This window comes from Coloeus monedula (genome assembly GCF_965178545.1).
Source record: "Coloeus monedula genome assembly, chromosome: 13".
Taxonomy (NCBI): domain Eukaryota; kingdom Metazoa; phylum Chordata; class Aves; order Passeriformes; family Corvidae; genus Coloeus; species Coloeus monedula.
This window is the reverse complement of record NC_138793.1, coordinates 19,516,049-19,536,468: the sequence shown is the minus strand read 5'-3', so window position 1 is coordinate 19,536,468 and position 20,420 is coordinate 19,516,049. Positions and strand designations below refer to the sequence as shown.

Genomic DNA, 20,420 nt, shown 5'->3' with positions numbered 1-20,420 from the left:
CTGTGCCACCAGGGCTGGGGCCGAGGGTCGGCATTCCCAGGGAAACCCGGAGTTATCCAGGTAATGATTTGATCGCTGCACTCCAATTAAGGCTCTCCCAGCGCAGGAACAATAAAGCTTTTCTTGATTCTTTGTGCTTAGCTGGTAAATTAAATGAAAGGCAAAAGAATATAGGGAATATCAAGGAGGTTGGGGGCGGGGGGGACTTTTCCAGGCTGCCAAGAGCGAGACCCTGGGTGCTGGGAGAGCCGGCATGGAGACAAGAGCAAAGTGATAAGAGGCCTTGATAACAGATAGAAAATAGCAACAGCCACAGACTTTCCCACCGGCTCTGGAGCAGGGAGGAGGAGGAGGAGGAGGAGGAGGAGGAGGAGGAGAAGGAGGAGGAGGAAGAGGAGGAAGAGGAGGAGGAGTTCCCGTGGTGGAAAGCAGGTCCTGGATCGGGAACACGTGTGGGCTGGTGGCAACCTGCCTTTGCTGGCTGGCGCTCGGCGCTGCCGTCAGGTCCAAGTGTTTATTTTTAAATACGAATTTAAATAAAAATTCCCATCCAACTCCTTCCAATTCCCGTCTCTGGAAGCGTTCAAGGCCAGGTTGGACTGGGCTCGGAGCAACCTGGGCTAATGGAATGTGTCCCTGCCTGTGGAGGGGGAGGAAGGAGATGAGCTTTAAGGTCCTTCCAACCCAAACTGTTCTGGGAATCCATGACTCTTATTTCTAAAATAAAAATTCCTCCAAGTCCCATTGGGCAGGGGATGAGTCCAAGAAAGGCTCCAAGAGGCAGGGAATGAGGGACAGAGCCCGGAGCCGGATGGCCTCACATCCCAAACCTCTCCAGGCACCTCAAAGATCAGCCTTGGCTCTGGGTGTCACTGGGTGGGGGACAGAGGGGACACCCCAGCTGTGCCAGGGCATTCTGGGGGATGGGATATTCCAGCTGACCAGGCGGGCAGCATAACGAAGGATCCCTTCTGCATCATTCCAGCTCCTCCTCATCCCTGCGCTGGCACCATCCTCTTCCAATTAAAACCCCACAGTAATAATAACAACAACAATAATAATGATGATGATGGAAACCAACCCAAAAGCAGGTTGGTGAGGCTGCAAACCAGGTTTTGGGATGCATGAAGCATCACCAGGATGCTCACCCATCACCTCATGCTGGAAATGTGGGAATTCCACTCAGGCATAGCTTCCTCGCTGCCCCTAAATCACCTCCTTTCCCCCCAAATTATGGAGCCCAGAGCAAAGGGCTGGTACTCCTCAGGGAGAGATGCTGCTGGAGACAGTCCCAGCTGCTCCTTTAGGAAGGGCATCGCTGGTGGTTTGGTGGGATCCGGGACATGCCGGGATTCCCCAGGGTCTGGCGGCAGGGCTGTGCCGTGCCCGCCCCGCAGCCAGAAACACCCGGAGAACAACCCGGGCTGCAAATCCCGGCTGCTGCCGGTATCTGATGGGACAGCCGCCCGCTCTTCTCACCCAATTCCTCCCTGGGCCCTACCAATGTTTGTTTTACCAACGACCTCGGCTGCTCCCGAGCCCGTTCCCTGCGGATCGGGAACACCAAGCCGGGACAAACGAGGTTTTGGTGGACGCTGGCCCTCAAAGGTCCCGTCAGTGATCCAACGGGACATCTTCCCTTCCCTCAGGTGATGCTGCACTCAATTCCAATAGTCTGGAGTCTGTCTGGGAGAAAAAGGGGCTTTTTGGGGCACAACTCAGCCCTGTTCCCTATCAGCCCGGCTGCAGCATCCCGGGCCGGGCTCTTCCCATGGGTATCTCCCCGCGAAAGATCAGCCCTGTGCACGGAGCCGATAGCGGCTGGGGCCGGCCCCAGGGGGCTTTATCTCCAATTTGGGGCCCTTCTCCATCACCCCCTGATAAAACTCACCCTGACCCTTCCCGGGGTGCGCTGGGGGAAAAGGGCAAGGAAAGAACAATACATGGTTGGAGAGTTGGAAGGTGGAGGGGGGATTTATGAATTTGTTATTAAATTATTACTGGTTTATCCAGGAGGTGGTGGGCATGCTGTGATTGCTGACAGGGGATATCTATAATCATTTATAAATGACATTTAGAAACTTATTACATTTTTGTATTTAGGCCTAATTTATCCAGCAGAGGAATAGGGGATAGAGGTGCTGGGTGATGCTGTAATCCCTGGTGGGGGAGATGCTCCAACTGCTCATGAGGGGTTTTATAACAATATTATTACATTTATAATCTACTAGGCCTAATTTATTCCAGGAGGGGAGTAAAGGGTGGTGGGGGCATGGAGGTGGTGGGTGATGCTGCCATTGCTCATGGGGTGGTATTAACAATAACCATGAGATTTCTAATAACGACTGAACTTGTAATATACTTAGGCCTAACTTTTCCAGGAGGGGAATGAAGGACAGAGCGGGAATGGAGGTGCTGGGAAGGCTGGGATGGGATGGGATGGGATGGGATGCTCCAATTGCTGCTGGGGAGCTGCTCTGCCCCAACCACCACAGCCCAGTCTGGTGGAAGGTCCCTGCCCTGGAGCCGGATGAGCTTTAAGCTCCTTTCCAACCCAAACCACTCCAGGGTGAAATCCAGACACTATCCCTGGGATGAAGCCCCCCGGAGCATCCCTCAGTGCTGGGCTGCCCCAGGGGAGCCCCCTGGGGAAGAGCAGAACTGGGGAGAGGCCGAGCCTGAGAAAAAGCAGCGCTGCTGATAGGGGAGGGATTGGTTTCAGCCGGAGCTGCTCGTGCTGCCAAGCCCAGGCGGGATCGCGGCGGGTGCAGTTACTGAACATTCATCACTGCCTGAACTCTGTAACTTTATCAGCGGCGAGCGGCGCCAGCGCCGGCCCCGCCAGCCCCGGCTCCGATGGGCCGATAAACCACCGAGAGATCCCGGGAGATTGGGGCGCTCCGGGGGCCGCCATTCCCAATAGGAACGGCCGGCGGATCAGCCGCGCACGAGGGAGGGGACGCGGGGAAACAGCGAGGGAAGAGATCCGGGGACAATGACAATGGAGTGACTTTAGGTTTCAGATGGGGTCGATAAGGCCCTGATAGATTTGGAGAGAGGAGAGAGCGGAATGGAGCCGTCCCCGGCCTCGGCACAGCAGATGGATGGGGTTGCTCCGGGAGAAGGGATGCGCTGAACGTGGGCCTGCCTTCCCGGCTGGAGAGCACACGGAGCCACGAGAGGCTGCTCAGAGCGCAGCAGGGAAACTGAGGCAGCTGGTGAGACTGGAAGACAAGGACTGGTCCTTACTGGGGGGACTGGAGGCGTCTCCACCCAATCCCCACCCAAGAGCAGTTTGAGGCGTTTATCCCCATGGTGATCCAGGATTCAGGCACTTCGGGAGCAGCTGGATACCCAACAATAAGGGAAGAGACTCCAGCCATGAGGATCAGGCTCCAAGCGTGCCACCACTGCTCCCTGCCAGAGGGCGGAACTGGGGAAAACCCCTCAATTCGGATACTTCTTCTGCCACCTGGAATAAAGGCATTCCAGCCAGGAATGGCTGGGGGTGGGGATGCTCAGAGCACATCAATACCAGGTGACAGCGAGGACAGAGGTCAAGCTCTGGGCTAATCCAGCGACAAATTACCCCAGAGATGCCGAGCTGGAGCCGTCCGCCTTCCCGTGGGAAGCAGCTCCAGGTCCATCCCGCTCCCAAAAGCGATGGAAAGGGAACAGGGATGGTCTCCAGTGTCCACTCCAAGCCTTTCAGTCTGTGACAGCCCTGGGTGATGACAAGGCCGGAGGGATGGGAACAAGGACAGGGATAAGGGCACATCAGCAAACACGCTCTGGCCGGGATGTCCCTACTGCTCCCAGTCCCACAGGGTGCCCAATCCCAGCTCCTGGTGCCATCCTGGAGCACTCCAGGGAACACTGTGGCCACGAGCAGGAGCTGTGGGAGCTCCAGGAGCAGGGAAGGACCCTCAGAGGGTACAGCCAGGCTGGGTGGCCCATCTGAGAGCAGCTGGCACATGGAGATCCCTGCGACAGCGCTGCTCCCAAAAAACCTTCCCTGCCTTCCCAGCACCCCAACCCTCCTCTTCCTCCAACTCCAAGCCCTTCTCCTGCCCAGCCCCGTGGACGCCGAGTTCTCTCTGTGTAAACGTGCCTGTGCTGCCTCTTTCTTTTTTCTAATTTTTTTTTTTTTTCCTGTTCTTGGCATTTTGGTGGAGCGAGATAAGAGTAAAAAACAACAGAGCTGCTCGGAGAGTGAAAAAGGGAGATAGATAACGCAGATACTGACTCCTACACAAAACAGTCCTGGCTTTATCTCTGCTTTTTATCACAGTTCCCCTAAAAAAAATAAAGAGAGCAGCCCGACTGGAATGGGGCAGCACATTAAAAAATGAACTTTATACTGTTTGCTCTTTAGTTTTATATTTAGATGAAACAAACCCAGATTCTCGTGGTCGATACCTTTTCCAAACCAAAAAGCCTGGAAGCTCTGTTTGCTCCAGTGGGGAGGAGCGAGGGAAGTCAGGGAGTTACGTGTGGACGGGGCAGAGGGATGAGGCTGCTCCAAAGCATCCAGGGCAGGGAGAACCAGGGAGCAGCAGAACCAGCGAGATGGATACAGACATGGAGATGCTTCCCGAGCATCCCTAGGTCCTGCCCCAGCCACTGCCAGGATCAGCTGGCAAAGCCCAAGCTCCCTGTGATCCAGGTCCCTGGATGCAGGAACAGCATCTCCATCCCAGCACAAGGACGCGACTGGACGTGCCCTACACCCCATCCGCGTGGCTCCCAAAAATCCTTTCTCCCCACCCCGTTCCTGAGGGCGCCTCGCAGGGCTCTGCCTTCCTGCTGGGAAGGGCATTTTGGAGCAGCAAAAACCCCAACTCCCAGGGCACGGCCAGAAAGAGGGAAGGAAGAAGAAGAAAAAAAAATAATAAAAATGGACTGGAGGTTTTTCCCTCCCCTCGCACTCCCTTCCTTACCTTCTTTTTGAAAAACATAATTTATCTGTGTATTATCAAGAAATCCAGACACTTTAATCAGTGAGCTATGAAGTCAGTATTTCCATTCTTATCTAGCGGAGGAGTGGAAATGGAGAGCAGATAGGCAGCTCCGAGCCCGGCCGTGGTGGGGAATGTTAATGGGAGGAGCGGCGGAGCCATTGGCTACCGAGCTGCCACTATCGCTGCCATTATCGGGCCCTTATCGCGGCAACCATCGCAGCGCAGTAATGGGGCCAGTTCAACTTTCCGCATTATCATAGGAGCTGCGAGTAGCATGAGAGGCCTCGGCTGGGAGACGGAGAAGAGAGCGAGCGGCCAAACTTCCCGGCGGAGCAGGGAGGGGAGGGAAAAGCGGCTTTTCCTCCCCGCCGTGCCCTCCTGGGCTGGGGATGCTCTCCCTGCTGCTCGCGGCCCCACATTCCCAAAGCTCTGTGCACCCCGGGTGCTGACCTGGAGGAGCATCCCCAAAGCTCTGGGGACTGACCCCAAGGTGCATTCCCAAAGCCCCAGGCACAGAGCCAGAGAAGTATCCCCAAAACCACAGGCACCGATCTCATCGAGCATCCCAAAGCCCTGGGTACCATCCCAAGGCACATTGCCAAAGCTACAGGGACTGACCTCGATGAGCATCCCCAAACCCCTTCAAGCATCCCTAAATTCCTGGGCACTGACCCCAAGGTGCATCCTTAAAGCCCCAAGCACTGAATCTGTTGGGCATCCCCAAAGTCCAGGGTGCCAAACATTCCCACAATCCTGGGCACTGACCAAAGCCCATCCCTAAAGCAAGGGGCATTGACCCCATCAAACATTCCCAAACCCTGGGCACCGATCCCCTCAAGCATCCCCCGAAATGCAGGTGCCAACCCTAAATACTCCCAAAGCTCCAAGCACTGACCCCATGGAACATCCCTAAAACCCCACACGCTGACCCCCAAAATCTCTGGGCCGTAACTCCACTGAGCATTCCCAAAGTTCCGGGACACCAGCCCCACTGACCATCCCCAAGCCCTGGGCACCGACTCGGAGGCGCATCCCCAGATCCCGGGGTCACGCTCCGGGCCGGCCAAGGCCGAGGGAAAACAATGGATCCACATTTCATCAGATGAACAAATTAGAGGAGCGCATTTCCTCCACGCGCTATCGACTGGGAGATGTCAAGAAAATATGTTGATGTGAGAAAGAGGAGATAAAGAATTATTTTGGAGGAAAAAAGCCGTGGAAGGCTCTTATCTGCAGTGACTCATAGGCACACACTCCTTAACCCCACTGCAGCCCAAGGTCAGCAGTTGCATTCCTTTCGGCATTTCAGCCCTTCCAAAAAAACATGTTGCTGCAGGAACAATGTGGAGCCTTTGCCGGGCAGCCATCGGAAGAGGGAACTGTATTAGCCCCGAAACACTTGAACTTTCCTGATAAAAGGAGCAGCAGGACACAGCCCGGCCAAGCCGGAGCGGCCAAAAGCCCTGAGTCAGGCAGCAAAGGCAGTCATGGGATGTGGCGCAGAACAAAAAGGAGATACTGGCCTCCTGCTCCCATTCCTGCTCTTCTCCAAAGTGGGGGAGCTGTTTTCTTGGCCCCACAGGAAGAGACATCCATGCCCTCGGCATGGAGCAGAGGTGGAGTGCGGTGCAGGGCTGGCACAGAGGCCTTTTCCAATGTATCTTCTTAAACGCTGAATTCCCAAAAGCTCCAGGTTCCTCGCTCCTCGGTTCCTCTGCTCACATCCTCTCTCCGGGCAGCATCGGATGTCAGCCCCGGCTGTGCCTCTGGGCTGGTTTTCCCTCCACAGCAACGCCCCATCCAGTGTTTTCCAAGGCACATCACAGTTATTTTGCAGTAGGACGGACGGCACGCATGGAAAACATCCTCAAAACATCCTCTTCCTTTGGCCAGCTCAGCTGTGTTTGACCCCAAATCCACCAACACCACACAGGGCCCAGCAGCTCCATCCCCGGCCCCGCTGTGCCCAGTTTGGGCAGCGTTGTCCCTTCCTTTCCCAGGGCCGTGGGTGTCCCCTCAGGGCTGGGAATGCTGCACTGTGTGGGGATTCCCAGGGATGCTGCCTCGGTGGATGTGGACACAGTGGTGCCTTTGGGATGCTGCCCTGGCCGGGTGGCCCTGCTGGCTTCGCAGGGAGGGGACCCAGGGCTGCCCCTCTCCAGGAACCTGGGATCACCTGTGCCGTGGCACTGCCTCCTTGCACAATTCCTGCAGCACCCGTGGGGAAAGGATTGCTTTCTTTCCAAGCCCTGATTGCCGAGCTGGCCACATCACAACTTGGCCAAAGGGGAAGCTGCAGCTTGCTAGGTGGCCTCGTGATTCACCATGGAAAATAAGACCTTGCCCAACCTCGCCACTTCGGATCCCGAGGTGCAAATCCCAGCTGGAGGTGGCTTCCCCGGGATGCCAGGGACAGTCCATCGCCGTGGCTCTGTGCCCGCCCGGTGTGCCCGGGCTGGGGACGGCGTGGGGGCATCCCCCGGGGGCTCAGGAGGCGGAAAAGCGGCAGCAGACACAGAACCACCCCAACCCCGGCGCCCACGGGCCCTGGAAGCAGCCGCCTGGCAAAGCCTCCGGAGCCTCCCTCGCCGGCGCGGCTCCAGCGCCGCCTTCTCGCCCCGCGGCCGCGGCACCGGCAGGGACGTGTGCCGGGCTCTTGGCAGAACTGGTTTGGCCATGCTCCTGGCTGCCGTGGCCAGCCCGGCTCCAGCCCTCGCTCCCCGAGCATCCCCCTCATCCTCCCTGCCCGCTGCGGAGATGGGATGGCCAGGAAGAGCCATCCTGGGATATGGCCCCAGCACGGTCCCAAAAGGGCTTGCGAGGTTCCCTGGCGTCGAGGGATGAAGTGTGCCATGGCTGGCAGGGCACAGGGCTGGTGGCGCTGGCCACCAGGGCTAGTTATTCATTATCCACAGGGAATGGATTTCCTGCTCCGAGCTGTCATCTCGGCCACCAGCAGCCAAGCATGGTGCCAACCCTTCTCCCAGACCTGGGGCCTGCAGGGATGCTCACACCTGGAGCACTGGCTGTGGGAGAGGAGGGAAACTTCCTCCAGCATCACCTGAGGCTGGTCCAGACCCTCCACTGAGCAGGAATGTGGCTTGTCCATGGTGGGAAACAGCTGCAGACGGCTGGGAGAACTCCCACGGTGGGCTCTGCCAGGTGCATCCCACCAGTATCCCACTGGCACCACAGCCCATGGGTCACTCCCCAACCCTGTCCCACCCGTGGGGACCACGACGGGTGCCCGGCCCTGGGAGCCCCCGATGTCACCCACGGCGCATCCCAAGAGGCCGGTGACAGCCAAGCTGGGCAGAGCCGCTGCGGGGGCAGCTGTGCCACGGGGCTTTGCCACCCGCACCCCTGCCAGCTCCGAGGAGCCGCCGCTTGGATGCCACCGCGCCAGGGCTGGCAAATGCCTTGGGGCGTTTGCACAAGAGGGGAGGGTTTGGCAGGCAGGCAGCGCCCGTGGGTGTAGCAGACATGTGGGACACGGGGATGCCACCCTCGGGATGCCAGGAGTGGGATACAGGGGGATGCGAGGCTGAGGGAGCCCCGGGATGTGCAGAAAATTCCGGTTTTGGGAGCGAAGCTGGGAGGCCGTGCCGGCACCCGGCTCATCCCGGGAGCAAACCCTCCCCACCGCACGGAGCACCCCGGGGTAACACCGCCCCAAACAGCCCCCGCCCACCCCGCCCCGGCGGCGGGGAAGGGGAAACTGAGGCACGGAGGTGGCGGGGATGGAAAAGTGCAGCAGCATCAGAGCGCTGGGGGAAAAACAGGCAAGAAAAAAAAGCAGCAAGCAGAAGAGGCTGAAACAGAGTCACCTGAAAGGGAAGGAGCGACTCAAGGAGGGAAGGCAGCGGGAAGGAGCGGGCAGGAGGCGTGCCGGGAGCATCCCACGCCACCGGCTCACCACGCCGCCGCTAAAAATAGACGCTGGGTTGGCCACTGTCATCTTCACGAGAAACGCAATTTTCCAAGCTCCCGGGAAGGAACGGCTCCCACGGCCCGGCCGGCACCGCCACCCTCTGCCCGGCTCCAGGACCCCCTTCCCGGCACCTCCGCCGAGCCCACGCGGCACCAGGGAGCAGCCGAGCGTGCAGGAGGAAAAGGAAAAAAAATAAAACCCGCCCAGCCCAACACAACCCGTCAAGAGACGGCGGCTTTAACAGCGCAGATCACACTCGTTATCTGACACCATCTAATAGCAATTAAAGAAAATCCACACGCAAAAATACGACGGTGTTTTCACCTCCCCCCGCCCCCCTCCCCACCCCCCCCTCCAGCCCATGCGTTCGCTCGGCGGAGCAGAATGGGAGATAATCATCAAAAAAAGTCAAAGCTCTCATCAAACTAATGCAACATCTGCAGCCGATAACAGGCGCTGGGGAGAGCTCGGCTTCTCAACCCAGCTCGTTCCACAGAGCGCGTGGAGGAGGGGGCAAAACCACCCCACCACCTTGAGAAATAAAAACACACATGCAGCTGTCCCCCATCAGATAATTAAAGTGCCTGCGTTAATCATATTTGCAATGGAACAAATTGTTGGAGCCCTTTTGCCCCTCTTTGCTGTGTTTGTTGTTGTAGCGAATCCTGCTCCGGTCTGGTGGGGAGAGATAAGTGATCCTTATCAGCCCTGGCAATCTCTATCAGGATGGAGATCGGGGCTCGGCGCTTATCAGGAGCTCAGATCTACTGTAGCTGAGCGCAGAATAAAAAGGGAAAAGGAAAAAAAAAGCACCGTAAAAAAAAAAAAAAACCAACCACAAACAGGCCCCTGCAACTATGACAAAACATTGGCTTCCAGCTCACTTAGGAACAACAAAAAAAAAAAAAAAAAAACCAAAAAAAAAAAAAATCTGTATTAAAAGAACAAGGGAGGGGGAGGCACATCAGCGCGATGAGATCAATCTCCCGCTTATCAGGCTCCCCCATCGCAGGACCCGGCGCTGCGAAAGCACCGGCAGCTGCCAGAGCCTCGCTCATCAGCTGGGCGCCCGCGCTCCCATGTTTGAAGTTAATAAATATAACAGGCTATCTGGGTTGGAGATCAGCTCCTGCTCCCTATCAGCCCCTCACATCTATCTACCAGCAGAACAAAAGACAGACACACACACACACAAAAAAAAAAAAAACAGAGAAAAAAAATAAACCACCCCATAAAGCAGCAGCAGCTGCAGGGAGGTTGGTGGTACAGGCAGGGATGGAAAGATACTGTCCTCTGCGGGCGGGAACCCCCAAAAATGAAAGGAAGAGATGCTCGGGGTGTTTTCTCCGCTATCAAAAGCCACCATCGCGATGCAATCGGCTTTCAAAGCCTCCCCACCGCGTGCCACCGCTGCTGCCGGGGGGGCTCGGAGGGAGCGGCACCCCCGGCCCCTCCATCCCTGCACGGCTCCAGCCCGGAAAGGCACGAAAGAAGAGGAAGGTTAAAGCAGCTGGTTAAATATAGTCCGGTGTCTGATCTTTGTCTTATCTCTGCTGGCGATCGCCCGCTCTCCCGGCGATCTCCCCGCGAGCCTTAATCTGCGCCTCGCATCGGGCTTCAAAAAAAAACAACAAAACCCCAACCCCACAAGAGAAGGCGAAGCCAGAGCGAGAACATCGCGTCACCCAGGAAAATAAAATCAGCAGATACCAATCTGGAGGAGGTTTTTAATGCTCCAGCCGAGATGATAAGGAGGATAGACTTTGTGGAAACAGGTCCGGTCTGTACATGAGAGGAGTCTGGTTACCGGAGCCCTGATTCATGCATACCTTCCCTGATGGAGCAGCGGCAGGGCGCTCTCGCCGCGCTCGCCGCCTCTAATGACTGTTTTCATGTTGACACATACAGGAAGGCTTCCAAGCTCTCAGCTTTTAATCAGTTTTGGCCATCGCCAGCGGCCTGAGATCAGCCTCCCACTTTATCATTTCTTCACATCTCTGCAGAAAAGCAGCAGAGGAAGGAGATACGAGGAGCCGCCGCCGCCCGGCCGAGTTGCCACGGCCTCGTCCTGCCCCAGTTTGCCCCATAAAGTCCACGCTGGTGGGTGCTGGGAGCAGGCATCCCACCAGCGGCAAGGCTCCCACAGAGAGCAGCGTCATTCCAGCGCTACCGCTCGCTCCGGTCTGAACGCTCCCGGTTTAACGAGCTGGAGTTACCCAGGCAGGGCTCGCAGGGCTTTTTGCCGAAATAAAGCCGCGGAAGTTGGATAAAGCCAAAGGAGAAAACTATCCCAAAAAAAAAAAAAAAAAAAAAAAAAAAAAAAAAAAAAGGAGGCAGCTGGGACTATTTTTAACTCTCCCCGGGTAAAAGTCTAGCTGAGCGTTATCACCAGAGCAATCACCCCAGGCAGGGAAACAGGTAGGTGCAACTCAGCCTTGCAATTATTTCAGGAGAAAGATAAAGGTAGATTATCACATGGTGGCCAGCCTTCCCTATCCTCCCATCTCCCTCTTATCACCAGCTTCCATCGACTCGAGGGGGAAAGAAAAAAACACACACACACACACACACACCGGAGAGGAAGGAGAAAAGCCAAGCTGAGCCCGGCACCGGAAAACTTCCAGCACTTTGCAGGATTTCTCTGCATTGCTGGTACATCCTCGCAGGAGCAAAACAAGAGCACGGCTGATGGGCTGGATCGTGGGCAGCGCGACCCTCTGGAATCACCATTCCACAGGGAGAGGCAGGGATGTAGCCAAAGTCCCGCGGGACCTCAAGGTGGTTCCTCGTGGCCACGTCCCACCTGGGCTGGGATGCAAAGCGGGACTTGGGGGGGCACTGGGCAGGGTGGAGGGTCGGGGACAGCGTGGCCAGTGGGGAGGATGGCACATGGGGACGATGGCACCATGGGGACGATGGCACGGCGGGTCCAGCAGCGCCCAGGCAAATGGGGGTCCCCATGTGGGGAGGGGACCCCTGGCAGCGTCAGGGGGCTGTCCCCGCGGTGAGGAGCCCCTGGCAGGGGTCGGGTACCCCAGGGTGGATGGGGAGCCCCACGTGGGTCGGAGAGCCCCTGGCAGGGTGAGGGGCCCGTAGCTGGGGTGAGGAGCCCTTGGCAGGGCTGGGGTGGCCCGGCGGCGATGGGGAGCCCCGGGGGGGTTTGGGGAGCCCCTGGCCCCGGCTGCCGGCGCTGGATGGGAGGCAGGCGGGGGAGATAAGATCACAATTTCAGGCCGTCCCGACAGAGCGATGTTATCAGGACAGGACTTGCAGAACGGAATATTTTAAAGCCTTATCGGGGCCCCCATCGGGAGCCGGTACCGGAGCCACCGCGCTGGCGGGGGGGAGGCGGCGCGGGAGGGGGAAGCGGCGGCGGGGACCGAGAGCAAGGCGGGCGAGCGGCCGGTAGCGGGAACGGGCACCCACGGCGGCCGTCACGGGTGGGTCCCGGGTGTGTCCCGGGAGTACCCGGGGGAGGCGGTGCGGGAGCGCTGCAGCCGAAGGGGTGGTGCAAAAACAACCCGGGGGGGGGGGGGCAGGGAGGGGGGGGTGATGTGGACAGCACAGAACGGGGGAGGGGGTGCCGGTAGCGGCGACTCACGTTTGATCTGCCGGGGGTTGCTCTGTTTCCTCCTGGACATCGCTCGGCGAGGGGCGAGCCCGGCGCCCCGGCTGGCGGCTGGGCGGGCGGCAGGTGGGTGGCGGCGGGCGGGCCCCCGGCTGCTCGCATGCCCGCCCGCCCGCCCGCGGGGCCGGGCCGGGGCCGGGGCCGGGCCGGGGCCGGGCCGTGCTCGGCGGAGCGAAGCCGCCGCCGCCGCCGCCGCCGCGGGATTTTCTCAATGGGCGCCGCGCCGGATCAAACCCGCGGAGCGCTCCGGGGGGCGGGGCCGGGGCCGCCGCCGCGGCCGCCCATAGGCCCCCGCCCCCCGAGGGCCACGCCCACCGGATGGCGCGCGCGGCGGGGCGGGGCCTGGCGGGGCCTGGCGGGGCGGGGGGCGGGGCCAACGGCGCGGGGGGCGGGGCCTCGGCGGGCCCGATCCCTGCGGGGGCTCCGTGCCCCGCTCGCCCCGGGGACCCCAAAGCCTCCCGCGTGTCCCCAGCCCCGCTCTGGGGCACCCCCCCTCCCCCCCCTGAGGTCCCGCCCTCTGTTTTGGGTCTCTGAGCCCACCCCGTTAGGCCGGACCCCCCCTTTTAGGGTTCCACCACCCATCCTGAGCATCCCAGTCTCTCCCTTTGGGGTCCTCAATCCTTCTTTGGGTTCCCCAAATTCCCCTTTGGGATCCCTTGTGCCCTCTCTGGAAGCTCCTACAGTCGCACCAATCCCCCCTCTGGGACCTCAGTGACCTCACTGGGTCCAAATTCACCTTCAGCAGATCCTCAAAGCCTCTTTGGCATCCCCCAAACCTTTCTGTGGGGTCCTCAGGGTCTCTCTTTGGGATCCCCACCCCTTAAAACCCTTCTCATTTGCAGCTGAATGGCCCAAAACCTCCCGCTTGTGACTTCTATGGTCACCGTGACCCTGGCTTGGGGTGGGGGACACCCCAGGACACCCCGGGGATGGTGTAGGGGGCCTGGGGTTGCCCCTTGGCATCATCCCAGCCAAGTCACCTGTGAGCATGGAGAAATGTTGGGGCTAAATGTGGGATAAACAGGAGCCACTTATATTTTGGATCCACCATGGGAATATTTTCCAGTGGAAAAATAACAATTTCTCCCAAACTGGACCTTGCCCATGGCTGATCTTGGATCGGGGGGATTTGCCAGTGGCGATGGCTGGTGGTCCCCAAAGAATTATGGAGTTTTTGGATCAATGGAGGGGGCTGGTGGGCTGTGGGGACATGGCACAGCTTGGCCGTATCCCTTCTCCATCTATCCCCGGACATGGACCGTGCTTTTTTCCCCCCTTTTCTTTTTCTCTTTTTAAAGGGTTTTTAATTAACTTCCTGTTTCAATGGTGGGATAATGAGTTTTAAGCAGCACATGATTCCAGTAAAGAGGTCAAACCGGCAATGAGGATGTCAAAAGAAATTAAGTTAGGAATTAAGAAGAGATCCAGGGGAGAAAAAAAAAACCCTATGGAAGGAGAGAGATGCTGCTGAGGACAAGGCTCTGCTGGGCCCCCCCGCCAGGATGACCACCCCCCAAAACGATCCTGGCGGCGCCTTTCACCTCGTATGGCCTCGAATCGCCGCCTTCCTGGAGACCATCCCCCCCGGGGGAGCAGCTCTGCTTCCAGAGCCTTTCCCTCCCTTCCCAGCCCGGCTTTGCCGGGTCCGGCCCAAGGAGCCTGGAGTGGCCTCTGCTCTGCTGGCTCTGACTCCATCAGGGGCTGCTGATGGGCAGCCAAAATCCACCCCGATGCTTTCGGGGGTCTGCAGCCTCCCCCCGGCACGGCTCCAGGGATTTTGGGGCTGGGGGCACTGCGGATCCAGCCGGTTCCTCTGGCACATCCATGGCATCTCCACCGGCACCGCAGCCCCCGTGGTGTTTGTCTGGCGTGTTTGCTTACGCCGAGATAATTAGACAACCATTTAATTAAACACAGCCTCATTAATTGCATGAATTTGAGGGGCTGGGGGTGAGCGAACACCGATGAGGCGCCCAAATTTCCTCTCCCCGGGAGGCGGCAGGGGGATGAGGGCTGTCTCCGGCTCTTTGTGCTGGAAGAAGCAGTGGCAGCATCTCGAGGGGGTGAGGGGACATTGTCACACCCACGGGGGGCCGCATCCCGCCCCAAAAAATGCCCCAAAAAGCCTCGCTGGAGCCGGTGCGTGCTGGACACGGCGGTGCCACCCTGCCCTGGGGAGAGAAGGAAAGAGGTTGCAGTCCTTCCGCTGGCACATTCCTTGCCAATGACCCTTTAATTCCCTTTTTGGCACCATCCCAGAGCCACTGAGACCCCCCTAGGCCTGACGATTCTCAGTCTCACCCACCGCCCGAGGGCTGGATCTCGGCGCGGGGACGTCCCCAAACCCTGCATCCTGCTTCCCCATCCCCCGGGGGGACCCATGGGTGCCCCTGCACGGGGACAAGCGTCACGGTGGCGGCGACAGCGGCAGGGCTGGGTGTCTCGCTGCTCCCTTCCCGCTCCCGTGGTGTTTGCAGAGAGATTGTTATAGGGGAGCCGAATAAATAGCGTGTTTTCCCGAGGAGTGAATTACACGCCTGCAGAGCAGAGATAATGCGGGAGCAGCCGTTCCCCCCATTGTGAGCGAGGTGACATCTTTTTATGGAGCTGTGTACATTTGTATTAGTGCCAATTAATCTGCCCTGATATTATTAGAGACGCGGCGAGAGGAGGTGCCGGCGCAGGAATGTCAATGGGAAGAGCCAAGGCGCTGCCTCAGCCGGATTTCAGGGCTCAGGGATGGCTGGGGGGGATCTTGGGGGGCTGTGCTGAGCCCCTCGAGGGGGCTGAGTGCCCTCGGTGCCAGCACTTTGTTTTGCCAAGGCTCCAAACCCAGCTTTTTCCCAGCTCAAAATACCTAATTTTAGGGGTTTTTTATGTCCCAAGAGGGACGACTGGCATCCCGGTGCCCCACCTGCAGAAGGGCCCTGCCACCTGCTGGCAGGACAACCTGGCCCGGGGTGCCACTCGTCACCTGCCCGTGGCTCAGCCTCGGGTGGCTGCCAACAGCCTGGGGGTCCTCCGTGGCTTGGGCATGGCTTGGGCACGGATATGACACGGATAGGACATGGATATGGTATGGATATGGTATGGATATGGCATGGCTTGGACGTGGCAGGAGCAAAGCCTGGGCATGGCTTGGGCACGGTTTGGGCACGTCTTGGGCATGGCTTGGGCATGTCCCTCCACGACTTGGGCACGGCTCGGGCATGTCCCGTGCCGAGACGCTGCTGTGGAATTCCGGGCTCCCGGGAGCTGCGGCGGCAGCACGGAAGGTTTTGGGATTAGAACAAGTCACAGCCACGGAGCTATTCAGGTTTGAAAAGCCTCCAAGATCATCGAGCCCAGCTGTTCCCCCAGCACTGCCAAGGCCACACTGAACCATGTCCCCAAGTGCCACATCCACGTGGCTTTTAAATCCCTCCAGAGATGGGCACTCCACCACTGCCCTGGGCAGCTGTGCCGGCGCTGGACAAACCTTTCCATGAAGAAAATTTCCCAATATCCAACCTAAACCCCCCCTGGCATAAATGATGCTGGGATGCTCCTGAAACCAGGTGGGAATGTGCGGCTGAGCAGCCCCCACATCCCAAATCCATGGCTGGGATGTCTCAGTGCTTATTTCCCTCTCCCTCTTACTGATCTCCTGCTGTAGGAATGATGCTCTAACTCCCAAAAGGAGCAATCCAACCAATCCCTGGGAATTGGGCAGCGAAACTGCGCTTCAGGAGCATCACTGCTGCAGGATGGCATCCCTGGGGGGTGCACGGCTCCTGTGCTCCTGTTCCCCCCCTTCAGAGCCTCCAGGGCTCCAGGTTTTCCTGCATGAATTCAGCATCGGGGATGCAGGATCCCGCTGGTGCGTGTGGTCCCTGTCACGCACCCCAGGGGGGAAGGTGGGAGCTGGGCTTTAAATTCCTGCTGTGCAAGGAACGGCCAGATTTGACTCAAAAGCAGGAAAAAAAAATTTCTAAATCTGCAGCCCCTGCTTGCAGCGTGACAACCATGGTGGATCCCGTTATCCTCCAGGCTTTATGGAGAGGCTTAGAGCACCTCGGGCTCAGAAACTTGGATGTGGGGCTGAGAAAAGAAAGGCCGGCTGGATTTCGGGGTGGGGGGGGGGGTGGGTTTGAAGAGCAAACAGCTTGAGGAAAATTTAGGGTGGTGACAGGAAGGCAAGAAATCCCCTGAGGGGCTCTGTCAATGCCATCTCTTCCATCAGAGCCACCCTGCAGCCCCTGGGGCCGGCTGTGGCCCATCCCTGAGGACATGGATTTGTGGATTCGGGCTGAGGACGGTGCAGACTGGCCCCATATCCCGGGGGGGTGCAGGGCTGGGACCCCCGGATGTGCTGGGTCCCACGGGAGCCCCCCCCGGGATGCTGCTGGCCCCCACTGAGCAGGGAGTTAATCCACAGCCGGGAGAAGCTGCCCGGCTTTGCATCCTCACTGGAATTACAGTGACAGGGACCCGCAATCTTTCAAGTGACAAACGCTGCCGAATAATGCAGGACTCAGCAACCCCGGGGGCTTTAGGGAGCTCAGAGGAGCCGGCAGACGGGGGGGACTGAGGCGGTGGGATGTGGGTGAGAGCAGGGGGAAGAATGGGGGGGGAAAACCTCTCACATTTAGAGAGGAAAGGATTAATTAAATAATTCAGCCCCCAGAGATGTGGGGATGATGCCAACATCTCCCCGGGGAGTGGCATTCCGGAGGGAGCGGAGCCCAAGGTGAGCATCACTCGTGTCCTGGGCTTCCACAGAATGAGTGCTGCTTTGGGGTGGTGCCCCTGCACCCATCCCAGGGCCCCGGGGACAGGTCCCATCCCTGCAGCATTCCCCTGGCTCCCAGGAGACTCATTTCCAGGTGCCCAGGTGATGAATCTGGAGGTGTGGGAGAGCTCTGGTAACAACCAGGCATGAAATCCTCCTCCTCCGCCCCGCAGGTTTTGCTGCCCTGGTGAAATATAGTACAGGGAAAACATAAAAGTCCCATTTCCAGCTCCATAATATTTCCTGCCAAAACAAAGTAAAATGTGCCGCCTTAAATTTTCTGCAAAATTCTTTTGAGGTTATTTTTTTCCCTAAATTAAGCCATACTAATTATTTTCAGCCACTTTATCTCCACTCTGCAACACACCAGGAGGGTGCAGGCGGCAAGCATTTTAAGCCTCCATAAACAAAAGAGTAGTTTGGAAAATAATTCTATCAATTAATCAAATTAATCCTGCAGTTTTAGTTACAAGCCCCGAGTGGCGAGGATCCCAGCCGGCGGTGCCGAGCTATCTCTCACTGACAGCGTCTCCGTGTTGTGATTGCGGCAGTAATTAAAGGATAGAATACACCGCCTTTGTGGCGGCTCCTACCCCACCTCAGCGGGGCCTGCAGAGGTCAGCTCGAGGACAAAGCAGGGACGAGAGAACTGGGCCCTCACTAGCACCATCATCATCAATATCGCCATCATAAATCTAGGATGAGCAAACTGGGCTGTCACCATCATCATCATCATCACCAGCACCATCATCATCAGCAGCAGCAGCAGAAGCAGCACCATCATCATCACCAACACCATCATCATCACCGTTATCATAAAATGGGGATGAACAAACTAGGCCATCATCATCATCATCATCATCATCACCATCACCATCACAACTGGGGATGAGCAAAGTGGGACGTCACCAGCACCATCATCATCATCACCATCACCATCATAAATTTGGGATGAGCAAACTGGGCATTCACCAGCACCAGCGCCATCATCGTCATTGCCATCATCATCATCGCCAACACCATCATCATAAATTGGGGATGAGTAAATTGGGCAGTCAACATCATCATCATCATCATCATCACCATCACCATCATAAATTTGGGATGAGCAAACTGGGCTGTCACCATCACCATCACCATCACCATCACCATCACCATCACCATCACCATCACCATCATTGCTATCCCCAACACTCTCATCACCATCACAAACTGAGGATGAGCAAACTGGGCTGTCACCATCATCATCATCCACCAACACCATCATTACCACCATCACCATCATCACCAACACCATTATCACCACCATCACCATCACAAATGGGTGATGACCAAACTGGGCTGCTACCATCACCACCATCACCACCATTATCATTATCACCATCACCATCAAAAATGGGGCTGGTCAAACTGGGCCATCATCACCACCAACACCATCATCATCACCATCACCATCACCATCACCGTCACCAACTGGTGATAACCACACTGGGCTGTTTCCATCACATCACCTTCACCAACACCATCACCATCACTGTTACCACCTTCACCACAAACTGATGACCAAGCTGGGCCATCAACACTTGGTCATGACCAAACTAGGTAACCCCATCGCCATCACCAACTGATGACCACCAAACCAGGCTGTTGCCATTGCTAGTTGGTAATGACCAAACTGGGCTATGACAGTCACCAATTCATGACGACCAAACTGTGCCATCACCATCACCAACTGATGACCACCAAAGCAGGCCACCACCATCACCACTGGCTTTTCTCCTCGAGGACAAGACTCTCCTGCCATGAGCAGGACTCGGACAAGATCAGCGGTGAAGAGGAGCTGCAGGAACATCCTCGCTGTTGAGAAGCTCCAACACTTTGCAAACCATTGAGGTGTCAGCGGTGGCACCGACGTCCTCCTCAGCCCCTTTACAGAGGACACCTCAAACACCCCACAAACATCACGCAGACAGGGAATTTCTGTGAAAATATTGGAATATATTTGAAAAGATTAATCATGGATGACTTTACAGTACCACCCCATATTTTCATCTCATACTTTATTTAACAATATTAAAGAGGCACTTTAAAAGCACACGGACAACATCATAAAACGGCGTTTCCTGCTCTCTCTGCTTCTCTGGACAAAATATCAAAATAAAAACTTTTGACAGAACACATTGCACCCAAGGTAAATTACCTACAATAGTTTTTTTTATACAATACAAAGAATTGTAAAGATACATATTAACAGAATAAAGCCTCTTTTTTTTTTTTTTTTTTTTTTTCCTTTTAACTCTAAAACAAAACAAAAAATCATTGCAGGACAGACGCAAAGTACTCTGACTGTTCATATCACATCAGTGCATTACTTCACCTCCTTGACTTGGGAGTATTTCAATAAAATCTTTCCATGTCCTCGTTTGCACCTGAGATTTCTTTCTGGATCCAAAAGTTTGGTTGTAGAACGTGCTCGTTTAATGTGACGTAACATTTTCGACACTATGGAGTACCAGCATAAAGGATTTTTTTCCCTAAAGTTGTATTTTTTTTCCCCTAATGGGTTTTTTTTCCCTAAAGTTGTATTTTTTCCCCAAGTTGGACATTTTTCCCTAAAGCTGATTTTTTTCCCTCTAAGCTGTACTTTTTCCCTAAAGTTAATTTTTCTCCCTAAATCTGAACGTTTTTCCTCTCGACTTGGCTTTTTTTTTTTTTTTTTAAATTCTCTTCTCCTGCTTAGGTTTTTTTTTTTCTGACAGGTAACGGCTTCTTCCTACCAATTCCCCTTTTGTTTTTTTTCTTTTTTCAATCAAGGAAGTCTGTATTCACATTACAAATGAAGAATAGCACCAGTAACTGCATAGTACAAGCGGATACCTATAGAGCCACTACGTCAGTACAGTAAGAGAGTTTAGAAGTGATACCGTTGAGGGCACTCGGACAGTACCGGTTTTTGCTGCGGTAAATTGGCACAGTTTTCTCGTTGCACAAAACAACCCCTCCCCACACACAAAAAGAAAACACACACACACACACACAAAGAAAAAAAAACAAACCCCAAAACCCCTAAAAAATCAGAGTTTGTCACAAGTGTCAAGGTGCAGTTTGCTCGCGGGGACGCTTCTCCTC

General features: G+C 56.4%; 1 protein-coding gene across 1 annotated transcript in view; it reads right to left on the bottom strand.

The window, feature by feature from the left end:
• Positions 1–12,533, bottom strand: part of ZFPM1 (zinc finger protein, FOG family member 1) — a gene marked incomplete at both ends in the record, with an annotated part of 33,544 nt that extends 21,011 nt beyond the window's left edge. The window contains one exon of the mRNA XM_082290347.1: positions 12,494–12,533. Within this exon, the coding sequence (XP_082146473.1) occupies positions 12,494–12,533 (40 nt within the window). The remainder of the gene's footprint in view (positions 1–12,493) is intronic.
• Positions 12,534–20,420: the final 7,887 nt, after the last annotated feature.